The following is a 17,572-nucleotide window of genomic DNA, read 5'->3' as shown; positions in this document are numbered from 1 at the left end:
ACACACACAGACAGAGACACACACAGACAGAGACACACACAGACAGAGACACACACAGACAGAGACACACACACACACACACACACACACACACACACACAGACACAGGTGGGGCATGTCTTTATCAATTTGCAGACACCTGGGAAGATCAAATCAAGGATCCTTGGCTTACTTCCACTGTCAGGGAAGGTCACAAATGGTCTTTCAAAAGAGGACCTCGTCGAGACCGGATTATCCAAACTTGTCTACCAACCTACCACGAGAAAGCCAACCTGTTTATTCAGTACATAGTCTCCCTCATCCAAAAAGCAGCTATCTGTCCACTCCCACAAGAAGAACAATATTCCGGCTTCTATTCTCCGGCTTCTATTTTTAGTAAGAGAAGAAATACCTACCTTCCGCATGGAATCTCTACAATCAGTTATCCCCACAATTCAGCGTCTAGATTGGATGTCTTCAATAGACTTCTCAGATGCATACCTACATATCCATCAGAATTTCTAAAAATATCTCCGTTTCACAGTAACGGGCCTTTACTGGCAGCTCGTATGTCTTCCATTTGGCATATCAACCGCACCATGAACATTCACGACGATCCTTCTTCCACTGGTGGCACTTCTCAGACAAGAGGTCTTCATACTATGATGGAACATAAGGTTATCGTAGTCTTGAGCCTTCAGAAGTTTGGTTCGATCGTCAAATTCCAAAAGTCACACATCATGGCATCGTAGAAGCTAGTGTTTCTAGGTGCCCTTCTGGATACCACTGACAACGCTGTATCTTTACCATCAGAAAAAATCCTGACCATTCAACTCAAGGTTTCGCAAAGCAATACTGCCATCCTGGATGCAAGCACGCAAATGCCTGAGTCTTTTGGGGTCACTATATTCCACAATTCCAATGGTCAGTGGCACATGAGAATCTTCCAACAGGGTTTTCTCACACAGTGGGACAGAAACAACGAGCACCAAAAGACAGCTATCATTCATCTAATGAGGAAGTCATTAAGCTAGTGAATGCACACAAAGAATCTGCTTTGCCATCACCTCATTCAGCCCAATCAACCTTCAATAATTACATCGGATGCAAGCCGTATGGGCTAGGGTGCATATCACAACAATGTGGCAGCCCAGGGAAGATGTTCCTTCAAGGCCAAATGAGTTCCATTCAATGTGCTTGAAATGAGGGCAGCCTTTTGACCTTCTGGCACAAACTGGTACAGTTGTGATTAGACAATCGAGCACCTATATACGGAATGAAGGTGGAACACGCAGTCATTCCTTAATGAAGGAAGTAGAACCAATATTGACTTGGTCGCAATCTCATTAATATTACCTGACTGCTCTATCTCTTGGGGGTGACTTTCTCTGTTGTTCAGATTTACACAAGCACAAATGGGCACTGAATCAAGAGATCTACACTCAGATCATCACTCTATCAGGTATTCCTCAAATAGATCTCTTCGCCAGCCTGAGCAATACCAAATCCAAGGATGTTGTGACCCGATTCAGCTGCCTGCACACATTAGTAGTGGACGTGCTGACCTGTGCATGGCTGTGCAGCCTGGGATTTGCCTTCTCTCCATATTCTCTGATTCCAAAATTCTTACAGCGGGTAGTAACCTTTCAGGGCACAATCATTGCAACAGTTCCATACTGGCCAAGGAGGCCATTGGACCCAATCCCAGGGCCGTACAAAGAGCGAGGCGAGTGAGGCACTCGCCTCGGGTGCAGGCTGGGTGGGGGCGCAGCCAGGACACTGGTATTCCGCCAGTTGGGGGGGGCGCCGCGGCCCAAAGATTTTTTAGTGCGGCCAAAGTTTAAACAGTGTGCTCTGCCTGCGGCCGCCGTGTTGCGGCTTTCTCACGCTGCCAGTGCCGATCTGAGGAGCCAGCGGTGCCACAGCTCTCTCACGCTGCCAGCGGTGAGAACTGAAGAGAGGGAATCGGGAGAGCTCCCGCCGGCCAGAGGACCCAGCGAGGGAGGTGTGGCCGTGAGGTGGCTGAGGTCCCAAGGTCGAGTGACGAGTCCAGCATAGGCAACCTGAGGTGATCCCTGATGAGAATCGGGTCTGACACAGAGGACAGAGAGGGAGAGCTGCAGCCTTCAGGTACTATGCTGTGACAATGACAGTCAGTCAGTATATCACTCCCCTTCTTTTCCATCACTTCTGTACTGTAGAAGTGATGGAGAAGAAGGGGAGCGATATACTGATAGTAATATGTGTGACACCTGTGTACCTGCCTCCACATTAGTATCTAATCTATTAGTTTTATCTCTATTATTTAAAGAAGAACTATGAGGTGAGTGCTTTTCACTCACCTCATAGTTCTAGCCGACCTGTGACAATGAGACTGTCACAGGTCGGCTCAGTAGATCGGGAGGTGAGCGAACACATACCGGGTTCGCTCACCTCTCGATCCTGTCATGGCTCTCTCCTATCTGGATTCCCCTTTCGCTGCTCCGATCCGCCAGCGCTGGCTGGCGGAACGGACGGGGGAGAGGGCGGGTACAGCTGGCTCTGCCTCTAGATAGGCAGAGCCAGCTGTCACTCACGCAGCTGGGCGGATCGCGGCACAATTGTCGGGATCCGCTTCAGCTGCTGCGTCTCAGTATACCGCGAGCTGTAGCTCCCGGTATACTGAGCCTAGGGTAAAGGGAGGACGCTAGTTTGTGTCCTCCCATTACCCTAAGGAGAACTATGGGGAAAAGCCCTGACCCCATAGTTCTCCTTTAAATTATAGTCAAAATTATGTGGGGGGATGCTCAATGGGGACTGTATGGACTCCATACAGTGCCTGCGTTCTGGTCCAGTGCGATCTGCCAAAATACTGCATGCACTACTTTTTTGCAGATCCCACTGGACCGGAACACAGGCACTGATGTGTCACGCATTCGGGTGACGGCGATCTCACTGTGGGTGGGGGGCATGGCTGCGGTGCCATTGACTTCAATGCGCAGCCACACCCCCTCCCGCCCCACAACACAGTGAGCTGGCTGGGTTTCGTTCTAGTGCGTTACAGAGTCTGAACGCACTCTTTATGGTGTGACTGGGCCCTCACTGGACCCACTGCACGCGAAGCAGCGCGGAGCGGTGGCGTGCTGCCTTCACGTGCAGTGTGTCATGTCATCTTGTCTCCGGCACGTCAGCTTGCCAGAGGGCGCATAGCTGAGCGTGCTGAGATAAAAAATGTAATCTTCAGCCAATCGGCTCGCGCGTATAAACCCACGCGTCAAGATGCGCAGGCCATTCTGGCGGAACGGACGGGGGAGGGTGCGGGCACAGCTGGCTCTGCCTCTGGATAGGCAGAGCCAGCTGTTAATCCCGCAGCTGGGTGGATCCAGACATAATTGTCGGGATCCGCTTCAGTTGCGGCGTCTCAATATGAAGTTGTTATTTATGTTAAGTTACATAGCTTTATGTTTCTTATGTAACTGAAATAAACGGTTTAAATATCATTAATTCCTTGTTATTTATTTAGTTTCCTCAAAAAAACATCGGGGGGGGGGGGGCACAATTTTCTGTTCTTGCCTCAGGCGCAAAATAGGCTAGCTACAGCTCTGCCCAATCCTATTAGATTTCAGCATGAAAACACCAATACACCTACCAGCTCGAAAGGATCTTCTGACACAAGGTCCAGTGCTCCACCCATTTACAGAAATGTTAAACCTAGTGGCATGGAGGTTGAAAGGCAGAAATTCTTAAGTCTGGGATGCTCACAAGCTGTAATTTCCACATTACTGAAAGTAAGAAAAAAATCCACAAACTTTACATACCAAAGAGTATAGGATAAATTTATGCAGACAGCAGACCAACAACAGTTCGACGCCTATTGTCCTGATGTCCTCAGTTTCCTACAAAATGGTCTTGATCAAGGGCTTGGTTGGAATACTCTTCGAGTTCATGTATCAGCATTATCGGCCCTTTCAAGCAGTCGCTGGGCCCTGAATCCATCAGTCATGCAATTCTTAAAAGCTTGCCTGGAAATCTGCCCACCTATGAAACCTCTGTTTCCGCAGTGGAACCTGTCCCTAGTATTATCAGTCTAATTGGAAACTCCATTCTATCCTGCTTCAGCTATGTCCCTCTGGAACTTTACCCTGAAGACGGTTTTTCTTCTAGCAATGTCCTCGGCTAAACGTATATCAGAACTCCATGCATTGGGGTAGCTCAGACTTACTGCGTCTTCTTTCCAGACAGGGTTGGCTTGAGACCTATGGCACAATTCTTATCCATGGTCACAACATCCAAGATGATTTTGGAAACCCACATAGCCTGAAAGTCATCACTACACTGAAAGATTATTTGCAGGCTACCGAATCTGAGCTGTCAACAACCTATTTGCCATTCCATGGGGCCATAAGAAAGGACAGGGGGCCTTATCCAGCACCTTAGCATCATGGATAGTCAAGATGATAAGAAAGTCCTACAGCATGAAATAACTTACTCCTCCAAAAGACATCAAAGCACATTCTACAAGGGGGCTAGCAAAGTCTTGGACAGTACATTCTAAGGTCTCAGCTGAGACAATTTGCAAGGCGGCCATCTGGTCCTCCAGAAATACATTCTTTCGTCATTACAGAGTCGATCCATCTTTGTTAACTACAGCTCAATTTGGTAGAAGCGTTATCCTATCTGGATTTTCACATTACATAAACTAGCTTGACATTACCCTCTCTCGTGTGATCATTAAATCCCTTCGTGTGCTGTCATGATGCTCCAGGAAAACGGAAAATTGTATACTCACCTTTCTGTAATTTTACTTTCCTGGAGCATCCAATGGCAGCACACGGATTTCCCACCCAGCCATGGCTGGTAATCATTAGTAGAATGCAGCCAGATAGGTGGGAGCCAAATGTATTAATCACGTGTCCTATGTGGTTAAGGGGCGGAGCTTAACCCATCGTATGCTAAAGATTCGAAGCTGAACTCCATGCAATGCCCTCTATGTACCTTCTTTTAGTCCCAGGCTGCTGACAATAGGATCATCATGTTTAATTCCAGCAATGACAACATTCCCATTGTCATCATTCAACATTAACAGATCAGAGATGCTTCCAGGTTGGCCAGTTAGGACCACCTTATTGTTGCGTTCCAGCTGATAACTCTGAAAAACAAAAAAACATCAGTGATAGCTTTTTATACACATTACTATACAAAACATACTGTAATAAGACACAAATACTGTATAATAAGATGACTTAGTTATTCTCATATACAGTTTTCTTTAGCATTTTATTTTTCACCATGTTATACTTTTTATAGGGATAAGGGAATAGTTGGGTTGTTTTCATAGGCATCGTACTCGCCCAAATGCTCCGATGCCAAGTCCGATACTTCCTGTATCAGGAAGCCGTTCAGCGTGTCATTACACGCTGCCCGGTTTCTTGATTGGCCGGGAAGAGGCTCCATGCTCGCTCGTCACTTGTAATGAGAGAGAATGGAGCTGACTTCCCGGCCAATCAGGAAGCCGGGCAGCGTGTAAGGACGCGCTGCCCGGCTTCCCGATTGGTCAGGAAGCTGGCCAAATCAGGAAGCCGGGCGCTGTGTAATGTGCCCGGCATTCTGATTGGCCGGGAAGCTGGCTTCATGCCCCATCGTCATCCCGTGACGAGGGAGCATGGAGCCAGCCAATCAGAAAGCAGTGCGCCACGTCATTACATGGCGCCCGGCTCCCATGATTGGCCAGCAAGACGGCTCCGGCTGGGTACCGGAGGAAGGCCGCTCCTGGCTGGAGAGGCCCAGGGGGTGACAGGCTGGACATGCGGAGGTGAGAGGGGACAGAGATCCGCATTGAGGGATTTGTTAATCGGGAAGCCGGGTGGCGAGTCTTTACACGCTGCCCGGCTTCCCGGCTAATCAGGAAACCACGTGGCAAGTCATTACACGCCACCTGGCTTCCTGAATGGGACTTCCGGTACTTGTTAATTCCTCCAGATATGTTTTCCCAACTGTATCGTTGGCTTCCTGGCCAATTAGCATAGAGCCGGCCAAACAGCATGTAGCTGGCTTCCTGGACAATCAATAAGCCTGGCGGCAAATAATCACACGTCGCCCAGCTTCCTGATTGGCCAGGAAGCTCTCCAAATTTTGGCCTAGATTGTTCACTTCTCCTGCCTTCTCCAAACCCTTCACCCTTTAGTGAATAACCCTATATATAGTGGTGTAACATGAAACATGGTAACAAGGGTAGAATTAGCCTTTCAGAATCCATTTTGATAAATTTTGTGATACTTCTTGAGTAAAATTTAGTTACTTACCATTTTGTATACGAAATCACACTTAATTGGATTTTGTTGTCATATCTGTCAAAAACAAAAGAAGGCAGCAACATTAAAACTGAAGCAATGTGATATAAAAACAAGCATTCTAATATACTACCAATGAAAATGTATAGATAACTAAATTGTCACTCAGGACATGGTATGTAAAAATGTTAATGTAATTTATTTTACAATCATTTTTTTATTGCGGTTCCAAAAAATTGATAAAAACAAGTTTGTTGCAGTAGTTGAACTAGGAAACTAAAAGTCATATTAAAGCTTTAGTTTTTTTGTTTTATTTTATCAGTGGGAGGCCGTCATTAATGCAGATCTTTGTTTTGTTTTTTTATTTCTCAGTTCCTCATTTTCTACTGGGTCCCCACTTTGTTCCCCCCCCCCGCCCGAGTGCCTCCAGCACCTAAGAGGCTGCTGCGCTGGCACCCATAACCCGTATGTGCGCGTTCCCAGCTGTGCCCGCAGTAGCTTTGTGCATCCATAGACACACATAGCCCTGCGGCAGGCCACGCCCCTCCTCTCCGCCCAACAGTTTGTCTCCTCTGCCCTCAGTATCCTCCCAAACAACCAGGAAGTTTGGAACGGAGGATCACTTCGGGAACCAGTGGCAAGCGGTGTTGACAGGTAAGTGTTGAGGGGGATGGAGGAGTCAAAAAGGTACTGGGCTTTTTTACCTTAATGCAAAGAATGCATTAGGGTAAAAAACACCCAGCCTTTAGTAATAGTTTAATTCAGTAAAAATATGGTGAGGTTCTAAAGAAAAAACTTCAAACTAAATAAAATGAGGCATATAAGTAAGAATTAAAAAATCTGTATTACTTTAGGCAAAATCAAAATGGCAGGTTTCATCTAATAATTAATTTAAAGGAGAACTATGGGGTCAGGGCTTTTCCCCACAGTTCTCCTAAGGGTAACGGGAGGACACAAACTAGCGTCCTCCCGTGACCCAAAGCTCATTATACCGTGACCTACAGCTTGCGGTATGCGGTGAGACACTGCAGCCGGGACGGATCCCGACATTACTGTCGAGATCCACCCAGCTGCTGGATTGACAGCTGGCTCTGCCGATCTAGAGGCAGAGCCAGATGTGCCCGCCCCCTCCCCGTCCGTTCCGCCAGTCAGCAATCTCTGCAGGGACAGTCACGGCTCTCTGCAGGCATAGATCGAGAAGTGAGCGAGCGACGATATGTGCTCGCTCACTTCCCGATCTATTGAGTCGACCTTTGACAGTTTAATTGTCACAGGTCGGCTAGAACTATGAGGCTGAGTGATTTTCACTTGCCTCATAATTCTCCTTTAAGCATTAGTTGGAATCTTGAAGCTGTCTGTGCATCAGCTAGATGTTAGTTGTCATTAACAGAAGTAGACAAGAATATTCATTTCTGCAAGTGAAGGATACCTGACTGAGTTGCCTTTGAGAATTGTTATTTTGGAATGTATGTTTAGTTGGACATATTTTTTATCATAATGCACCGTGAGAGTATTGTGCACTTTAAGTGACCCATTGTTTCCAAGTTCTGAAGGTGTTTTTACTTCCAAAAAAATGAGTTGACTGTCCAACCCGCCCAAAATGAATATTCAATTATGAGTATAATTTATTAGTAGTAGAGTTACCTCCCATAACCCATTGAAAAGTTTAGTGTGCAGAGTTACCAGCTCTGTTCCATCTGGCATATAGTCTCATTCCCTCTACTGCATATTCCAATGTATAATAATGTATTTTTAATTAAATTAAAAATCAGAGTGTCTGCAGCTCCATAATAATGTCCAAGGCTGGTTGGCACACATGGGAATCTCACCTGAGGAGTGTATGAAAGGTTGAAAAAGATTAAAAAGGTGATGCAGTCTGTCAGCTTGTTTATCAAACTGAAATTTCAGGTTGACTAATTCTTTAAAAACCAGAAGCTCCTGCAAAAGGAGAGACATTATACTTACCTGCCCAAGCACCCTTTTATACAATCTTTGGTTTACTGTAAAGCAGAGCCACCCAAAGAATCTTCTCATCCAACACACTTTTGGGTGTGTTGAAAGGCCCGAGTCCCCCAACGTGCTCCGTGGGTTCTCCTGCTGATCCTGTAGTGAGATAGGAGTGGGTGGAAGGAACTGCAAAATGCTAGGTGGGGCAGACAGGCATCCAGCACACCAAGAAGTGTCTTGCATGTGAAGGCTCTTCAGGCAGCATTACTATGCAACACAGCAAAGGTTCTACAAATTAGTGCCAGGACAGGCAGTTGTAATGAATCTTCTTTTACAGGAGCTTTTAGTCCCCGAGTAGATTTAAGCCCCAAATTAATTACATTAAAGTAGAACTAAAGCCCAAAGTGTTTGGTTTTTTTTTGGATAGAGTTAGCGAGAGTTATAACTCATGTCAGGTTTTTTTGCCATCTGTGTCCTATTGGGGAGATTTTCCTTCACTAGCCGTCTGATAGTCACAACAGGAAGAGGAATCCCTCCAATGTGGAATCCCTCCAATGTGAGGGAAATCCCTGGTGGTCAGCAGGGTCACCAGAACTAGTGTCCCTATAGGAAGATTTCCCATCTACTCCTGTTGTGGTCATAACTCAAAGTTTGTGAACTTTAAGTGATAGCAGTCACCGTGACAAATAGAGATTGTGAATCTCCCTAATGGGTACACAAACAGCACTGACAGGTGTTCTAATCCCCCAAATGTTTTGACTTCAGTTGCACATAAGTTTGCTAAAGTACTGTGTGTCATAAACAATTGCTTTCTAACAAAATACTTGTTTTTTTAAACCTTTGTAATCTTTATTGCATCTAAATGATTCTGATCTCCTATAGCCTAAGGAAAGCCTAAAGTCTGAGTCATGAAAATGTGCACATCTATGCATCATGACTGCACATCTTCATTACCACAATAAATGCTAATCACTTACAAAGGTGGAAATGGACTCTAAGAAGGTGACGGTGGGTGGTTTTTCTAGTGCCCTTTTCCACCAATGATTATGAGATCACTTCTTAACTGCCTCCCGGCCGGCCGTTGTGGAGAAACCGGCCGGCCGGGAGCTTCCTGAATGCCTGTTAGCCCCGCCCACGCACAGATGAAGCAGATCTCTGCTTCATCAGCTTCTTTGGGGGTCCCTAGGTGACATTAGGGGTCTCAGCCCCCTATGTGATAACAATAAAGTTAAGTGAAAAAAAAATAGGAAAAAAAGTGAAAGTTGCAAAAAAAATATGTAAGTCACACATGAAAAAGAATGTTTAAAAAAATCCCCACCCATACATACACGCGTGCAAACATGCATCGGGTGCACATACGTGCGAAAATGACGATTGCGCCCATTACGCCGCACATGTTACATATCGCCACAAACGTCACAGTGAGAGCAATAGTTCTAGGGCCAGCAATCACTGATAACACTAAACTGATAAGCAGGAAAAGCTTTTAAAGCATCGCCTATGGTACATTTTGGGTATGGTAGTTTTTTGCTATTTTGCGTGTGTGCGCAATTTTAAAGCTTGACATGTTTGGTGTCTATTTACCGGACATGACCCCGTCTTTTATATTTTAACAAAAAATTGGGTAATAATAAATGTATTATAACATAATGTTAAAAAAAACAACATTTGTTTTTCAAAATTTTCAGTAATTTTTCCTTAATATAGTAATAAATAAAAACCCCAGTGGTGATTAAATAAAAGAAAAGCTCTATCTATCCCCCAAAAATTGTATACATTTCATTTCAGTACATCTTTGCATGACAGAATAAATGTCAGTCAAAGTACCTCAGCGCTGAATACTGAAAAATGGCCTGGACAGGGTGTAAACATCTGGTCTTCCAGTGGTTAAAGGTGGGTGGTAGGGAATAAATTGTGTCTCTGACCACCAATGATTGTGGGGTACTTTTTTTAGGGGGGGGAGGGGGGGAAGTGCTACTGACCACAAATTATGTGATCCCCCCCCCCCCCATTTTGTAGCCTTTTTTTTTTTCCCCCCCATTTAGTGTGCTTGTGTGTGTGTGTGTGTGTGTGTGTGTGTGTGTTTCTATGATTCTGAAACTTTGTTTTCAGTGGTTTAAAGTGATTTAAAGTGGTACTGATCACAGTTTATTGTGGGATCATTTTTTTTAAGGTAAAGTAATTAGTTAAATGTGAGCAAACACAAATCTTTGGTCTTTTTTTCTTTATGTAGTAGGAAATTTAAAAAAAATGTTGCATGACCGAGTAATTGTCAGTGAAACTATTAAAGCACTGGAAACTGAAATAGGTATATACAGGCTCAATTACATGGTACCCAAGTGGTTAAATTGCAGGTGAAAGTAAATTTTCTGCCATACACAGAAAATGTCCACCTTGTTGAAATATAGCCTTTGCTTATGGTTGTTGTTTTTTTCTTTTACATCACATACTTAGTTTGAATTGCCTATGTTTCATGACTCCATTACATACACTATTTTCACATTGCAGCTGAGCACCTTCATTCTTTGTGAGATCTTCCTCATCAGAAGGACATTTCTACCTTCTACAGTTTATGTGATTAAGGCAAATGCTATTCTAATGCTAATGTAAGAATGTAACACAGCCACATTCCTACGGGTTGACAAAAAGGCATCCTATGATTATACATTTATGGACACACCTTTCTGTATGAAATATATGTGAGCCATATTTTGGCTTTCCCTATTTATTTGGGCTTTTTTCACAATGTAGATATAGGAACTACGGTTTATCATCATTGTCATCATTGAACTGTCTTATACAGGTATTATCATAAAATGAAATACAAATGTAAACTTGTTAGGAGAATTTGTATTTTTTTAATGTTAATAAAACAAAACATTAATACAGTGATTAGAAGCCCCTTATCTTCTATCCAAACCTTACTTGCAGCTTGGTAAATTATAAAGTATAAACAATTAACAGTTTGTTCATGACCGTGGCCAAAAACAAGCATTAGGTTGTAGCAGATCAGGGTCAGAACCGGTAGATCTGTGTTCACCTCAAGCAAACTACTCTCAAAACATGGTAACGCTTGAAATGTCAACAGTAATAGCAGCAGTAGCAGTGTATATTGTACATTAAAGCATGTGCAAGAGGCGTGGATGATGTATGCAGCTGACCAGTTTGTTAAAGAAGAAATCCGGCAAAACGTTTTTAAACCTTGCAGTGGGGCTACCACCGAGTATAACTTTTTTATAGCACCTAAACAAAAGTGCAGTTAATAAAAGTTTTGCCCGGAGTTCTTCTTTAACTGTGTTCTTTAGCTGTAGGCTGGCACTTATTAAAGTAGAGGTGATCTGACAGAAGCCTGCAGAGCTGATGCTAGAGGGGGCATGGAAATTGAAACCGGATCTTCAACGGAAAGCGCTGCATCATTATCCCCAACTGCCCTGTGCTTAGAGTCGAGGAGGTCTGTTATTGTTATTTTTATTAGGGATAGGTACATCTTTGAAAGAGGGAACTGATTGAAGGTACAACCAACGTGGCAAATGCTATGTAGCTGTCTCTCTATAATATAGAAATAGAGTCTCCACAGCAACAGAACATTTCTCCCTGTTTATGTGATCAACACTAATACAGCTCTGATACATAAAAATGTAACCATTCAACATTCCTAAAGCTTTACAAAAATGACAGTAGATGATTACAAATGGGCACACCTTAATGTAGAAAATGTTTGTCTGTATACTTACCTATCTAGTCCTCCTTTTTCATTCAGATATATATATATATATATATAGTGACATTGGGGAGCCCACAGAGCACTTGCACAGAGGGTGTTTGAATAAAACAAAAGCTTTTTATAGTCCTCTTCAGGGCAGTCAAAATGGTAAACACAAATGTAAGCTCATCTTCAGCATGACTCAAGGCAAAAGTCCGTATCTTCGGCACAAATAAGGTGACATAAAAATGTGTCTCACCAGTTTGTCATACATCAGCCACAGCTGATCCCTCTCTCCTCACAATTCCCACCTCAGTGTTAGAGCCACAGCCTGCTCATGGCCAGACACCCATCAGCTTCACCGCCCTGTGTGACGATGGTCCTCCCGACCTTGCCAAACACTCCACGTGTGCCACAGACCCTCCTGGCCTCACCAGACACCGTGTGTGCCACAGGCCCTCTTGGCCTCTCCAGCCAGACTCCAGCTCAGAGTCTCGTGCGTCACGTACAAAGTCTCCCACGCTCTGTATGTACTCCTCCACCACTGGCTGCCTCTTCCTATCTGTCCAGTCTCTTAATAGGGCTGTTATCCGCCACCTGGACAGTCTAGCCTGGCAATTGGCTGCACCTGGCCCCAGGACTGGAGATTTCATCCCGCTCAAGACTCTTAGAAATCTCCAGAGACCCAAATCCCAGTTATATTCCATAAAACCCAGAAATAATTGGACACCCAGTTCCTTCCCTGTAACACTATGTTTTCTGGACCCTCTCAGCCCCTCTGGCCGAGAGTCCTGGGCGCCAAACACAGCAGTCACCATAGTGACACGGCACTGTCCAGTCACTATATATATATATATATATCACTGCTGCTTGCAATGAGATCTTTCAGTGCCTATGGCAGATATGATAGCTTCCGTACACTGACACTGATCTTCATGTAATCTGATTGGCTGTTTCTTTGTCAGCTAACTGCTGCAATTACAGAGAACTGAATGCACAACCACACAATGCAATCTCACACAGATTGAATTGCTCGTACATCCCATTGGTCTTTGGGTGGTAGGGACTGGCTCCACCTACTTCTTACACAGGAGCTGCACCAGGTAAAACATAAATTGCGTGCCCAGATCAGTGAGCTTCTCCCGGGGAACACCAACCTGTGCGGAGTTGCTCACCAGAGCATGCACAACCTTCTCTGCCTGAATGAAGATCAGTGCTAATGCCTTCGGGTACTGGGTAGCATTATCTACTACTGCGAAGATGAAGCTTTTTTCGAATTGCTAAGTATGGCTACGGGCCTGATAATGTCAACTGCCATTCTATGGAAGGGCTTCTCAATAATGGGACCTGTTTTAGTCCCCCCCATCCTGCTGATTCATTTACATGCAACACAGAACCGGCAATAGTTAGAAAAGTCGGCTCCCATTCCTGGCCAGTAAAAGTTGCAAGCAAGACAGGCCTTCGTTTTTTGTATCCTCAAGTAACTATTTAGAGGAATCCCATGAGGCATTTAAAACAGCTGCTCCACTCCTTTTGTTCAGACAGCTCAGGGGGGACTGCCTTTTTGTATAGTCTGCCTTGTTTCCACTACGCCCTCATTATGTCATCTCTGGGCGGCAGTTCCTCCAAACTGCCGCCCAGGGCCTGGAGGGGAATGAGAGAGAGGCTAACCGACACCATCCACACTAATGGATCACCACTATTTCAGTGAAAGCTGCAGATTTTAAATATTGCAATAACGTGTTAATGTTTATATAATGATTTTAGTGATTGGATTTGCATGCATTTAAAAGCCCAACTCCATAGTTACGATAACAAAAAAAAAATCATGGCACAGCTTTAAAAAAAAAAAGATAAAAAAGCATCTGTTTGCAATACTCACCTCCACTTCATGCTATCACCCTAAAGGCTCACTGCTTTCTGATCCTTCCTTCTGATTCTAGGTGGACCTGGGCCAGGGGTGGGCCACTCTGGCCCTTCATCTGTTGGGGAACTACCATGAGCTATTGTAAGACTGACAGTTACAGGCATGACTCCCAGAGGCATGTTGGGATTTGTAGTTAAAGCACAGCTGGAGGGCCGGATTTGCCCACCCCTGGCCTAGGCCATTATGGGGACACCCCCAGGAGGCATGTTACTATACCCTCCTGGCCAGTATGCAAGCACTTTAATAGGCGGCAACTAAAAAAATTAGAAAGAAAAAGCAGGTTTTATTTTGCAATGAAAATTAGAGTGTATTATCCGAGAGGCAATAGCTACCCATATTGTTCAGGGTCTGCACAGTATGTAAGCAGCTTAGTTAGATATTAAAGGGAGAGAGACAACGCAGGTTTTATCCTATATTAAATATTAGCGTGTATTATCTGAGAGACAATAGCTACAAATATTGTTCTGTGAATGAAAAGTATGTAAGCAGCTTATTTAGACCCCAATATAAATGTAAAAGACAAGACAGGTTTTATCTTACAGTAAAAATCAGAGTGTACTATTTCAGAAGACAATTGTACAGTGGCTAGAACGTATGTAAGCAGCTTGGTAGGGCCACAACATAAGAGGGGCAGGCTTTATGCTGACATAAAAATGAAAGTGTATTTTTTAGGAGACATTAGCCACAAATATTGTACAGTGGCTGCAAATTGTGTAAGCAGCTTTTTTAGGCTGCAATGTAAGCGGGCAAAAATAAGGTATGTTTTATCCTGGAATATATACTATATTGCCAAACGTATTGGGACACCCCCCCAAATCATTGGAGTCAGGTGTTCCAATCACCTCCATGGCCACAGGTGTATAAAATCAAGCACCTAGTCATGCAGACTGCCTCTGCAAACATTTGTGAAAGAATGGGTCACTCTCAGGAGCTCAGTGAATTCAAGCGTGGTACTGTGAAAGGTGCCACTTGTGCAATAAGTCCATCTGTGAAATTTCCTTGCTACTAAATATTCCACGGTCACCTGTTAGTGGTATTATAACAAAGTGGAGGCAACTGGGAACAACAGCAACTCAGCCACGAAGTGGTAGGTCACGTAAAATGACAGAGCTGGGTCAGCGCATGCTGAAGCGCACAGTGCGCAGAAGTCACCAACTGTCTGCAGAGTCAATAGCCACAGACCTCCAAACTTTGTGTGGCCTTCAGATTAGCACAACAACAGTACATAGAGAGCTTCGTGAAATGGGTTTCCATGGCCGAGCAGCTGCATCCAAACCTTACATCACCAAGTACAATGCAAAGCATCGGATGCAGTGGTGTAAAGCACACCACCACTGGACTCTAGAGAAGTGGAGACATGTTCTCTGGAGTGATGAATCACGCTTCTCTGTCTGGCAATTCGATGGATGTGTCTGGGTTTGGCGGTTTCCAGGAGAATGGTACTTGCCTGACTGCAATGTGCCAAGTGTAAAGTTTGGTGGAGGGGGGGTTATGGTGTGGGGTTGTTTTTTAGGGGTTGGGCTTGGCCCCTTAGTTCCACTGAAGGGAACTCGTAAGGCATCAGCATACCAAGACATTTTGGACAATTTCATGCTCCCAACTTTGTGGGAACAGTTTGGGAATGGCCCCTTCCTGTTCCAACATGACTGCGCATCATTGCACAAAGCAAGGTCCATAAAGACATGGATGAGCGAGTTTGGGGTGGAGGTACTTGACTGGCCTGCACAAAGTCCTGACCTCCACCCGATAGAACACATTTGAGATGAATTAGAGCGGAGACTGCGAGCCAGGTCTTCTCGTCCAACATCAGTAGCTGACCTCACAAATGCGCTTCTGGAAGAATGGTCAAACATTCCCATAGACACGCTCCTAAACCTTGAGGACATCTTTCCCAGAAGAGTTGAAGCTGTTCTAGCTGCAAAGGGTGGGCCAACTCAATATTGAACCCTACGGACTAAGACTGGGATGCCATTAAAGTTCATGTGCATGTAAAGGCAGGCATCCTAGTACTTTTGGCAATATAGTGTATATTGTTATTATAAGAAACAATAGCCACACATATGTTTGAGCAATGGAGCACCAGAATAGGCTGCAGACCCGGAGACTGAAAGCAGTATTTACTCCGCAGCAAACATTCAAAATTTGGCAGCTGAATTCCAACTGCGGAAGCAATGTGTAGCACCTTTACAGAGTGGGAGCACTGGAATTAGGCACAAACTTGGAGACAGGAAACAGGATTAACCCTGTGGCAAACATTAGAAATTTGTCAACTGAGGTCCAACTGTGTAAACATTGTATGTGACACTTTCACAGTGCCTGGGGACTAGAATAGGTCACAAACTGAGAGGTGCAACACAGGGTTCAGCCTGCAGTAAACATAAGAAATGTGACAGCTGAGGTCAAGCTGGGAAAACCTTACATGTGGCAACTTTACAGTGATGGAGTGACTGAAATAGGTAGCAAAGTCTGAGGGGCAACACAGGGTTTACCCTGCAGCAACAATTGCAAATTTGGTAGCTGAGGTCTAGCTGTGGAAACATCATGTGTGGCACTTAACAGTGCTGGAGCACCAGAACAGGCCAAGAGAAGAGGCAGGAGCTGGTAATTGTGGCAGGCCAGGAGAAGTTGCTCTGCGCCTGAATGACACTAAAAATTAAGTTGGTAGCAACAGCAGAAGGGGTTATGCTCTCACTGATAATCCAGGAATGGTTTATTTGTATGAATTTGAGCTGGTTTACAGGGAATAGTACGAAATCATATAGTTGAAGTGCTGTTGGTGAGTGCTGCCTGTGGTTGAAAAATGCACCACTGAGGCAGCAGTCATCACCACTGCTCCTTCTTTGAGGAATTTGAGGCACATGTAGGCACATTGGTCATGAGATAGGATCCTGTCACCATCAGAAAATGGGGACAAGAGATTTTTTCTGAAGATCCTCTTCAAGGTGGCTGCCATGTTCCCCTTTTATCAGAGATCCAAACATGAAACAGGTGAGACAGAGCACATATTGGAGTAGGGAGCACAAATATTGGAGCATTGTGTTGTACGAGGGCTGTAATAGCAGTAATCTCTAGTTGTTTCTTGTAGCATGTCCATGGAAATCAGCAGTATAGTTTATATGTTGTTGTTAAACAACAATATTGTAATCATATCTCACACCTGCTGTAAGCTTTTGCATGGGTATGTTGTACAGACCAGACCGCATTCCTGTCTCCTTCATTCTTGACCCTTAACTCACTTTGCCTGTTGATCTCTGCTGTCATACCCTAATGCCACATATGCGTTCTCACTTTTCAATCTATTTATCTTAGCAAGGATCACATACTTGAGATCTAACTAATAGCAGTTTGTCACCGTGTCTTAATTCTGTCACATATTTTATGTAGGGCAAGGCTTTCTAAAAATGTTAAGCATATTTACACCTGTCAAACCTAAGATGAAATACTTTACATTGCACATAGTTATAATGGTGTTTCCACTTAAAATTATATTTTGTAAAGCGACGTATCCTACAATTTTAGCATTAGTCAAAGACTAATTTCATTCCATCCAAAAGCATATTAGTTACGATTTCAGCCATTATTTGTGTCCTCTTAATGTTTGACCTGGCCAACAATTGGTTTAACATATATCTAAACACCAAATAATGTTTTATTTGTTTTGGATAGAGTAGAAAATGGTTTAAACCCTTGACAGGTTTATTGTTTCCTCTGTACCACTAGGGAAATTTCTCTTCACTTCTTACCCCA

General features: G+C 44.2%; 1 protein-coding gene across 1 annotated transcript in view; it reads right to left on the bottom strand.

The window, feature by feature from the left end:
- Positions 1 to 17,572, bottom strand: part of LOC108788942 (neuroblast differentiation-associated protein AHNAK-like) — a 38,581-nt gene that overhangs the window by 5,715 nt on the left and 15,294 nt on the right. Inside the window, exon 2 of the mRNA XM_018558846.1 lies at positions 4,954 to 5,107. Within this exon, the coding sequence (XP_018414348.1) occupies positions 4,954 to 5,107 (154 nt within the window). The remainder of the gene's footprint in view (positions 1 to 4,953; positions 5,108 to 17,572) is intronic.

The sequence above is a fragment of the Nanorana parkeri genome, unplaced genomic scaffold, assembly GCF_000935625.1.
Source record: "Nanorana parkeri isolate BGI_ZX_2015 unplaced genomic scaffold, ASM93562v1 scaffold363, whole genome shotgun sequence".
Classification (NCBI taxonomy): domain Eukaryota; kingdom Metazoa; phylum Chordata; class Amphibia; order Anura; family Dicroglossidae; genus Nanorana; species Nanorana parkeri.
The sequence above is the reverse complement of the archived record's forward strand: the minus strand, read 5'-3'. Positions and strand labels throughout refer to the sequence as shown.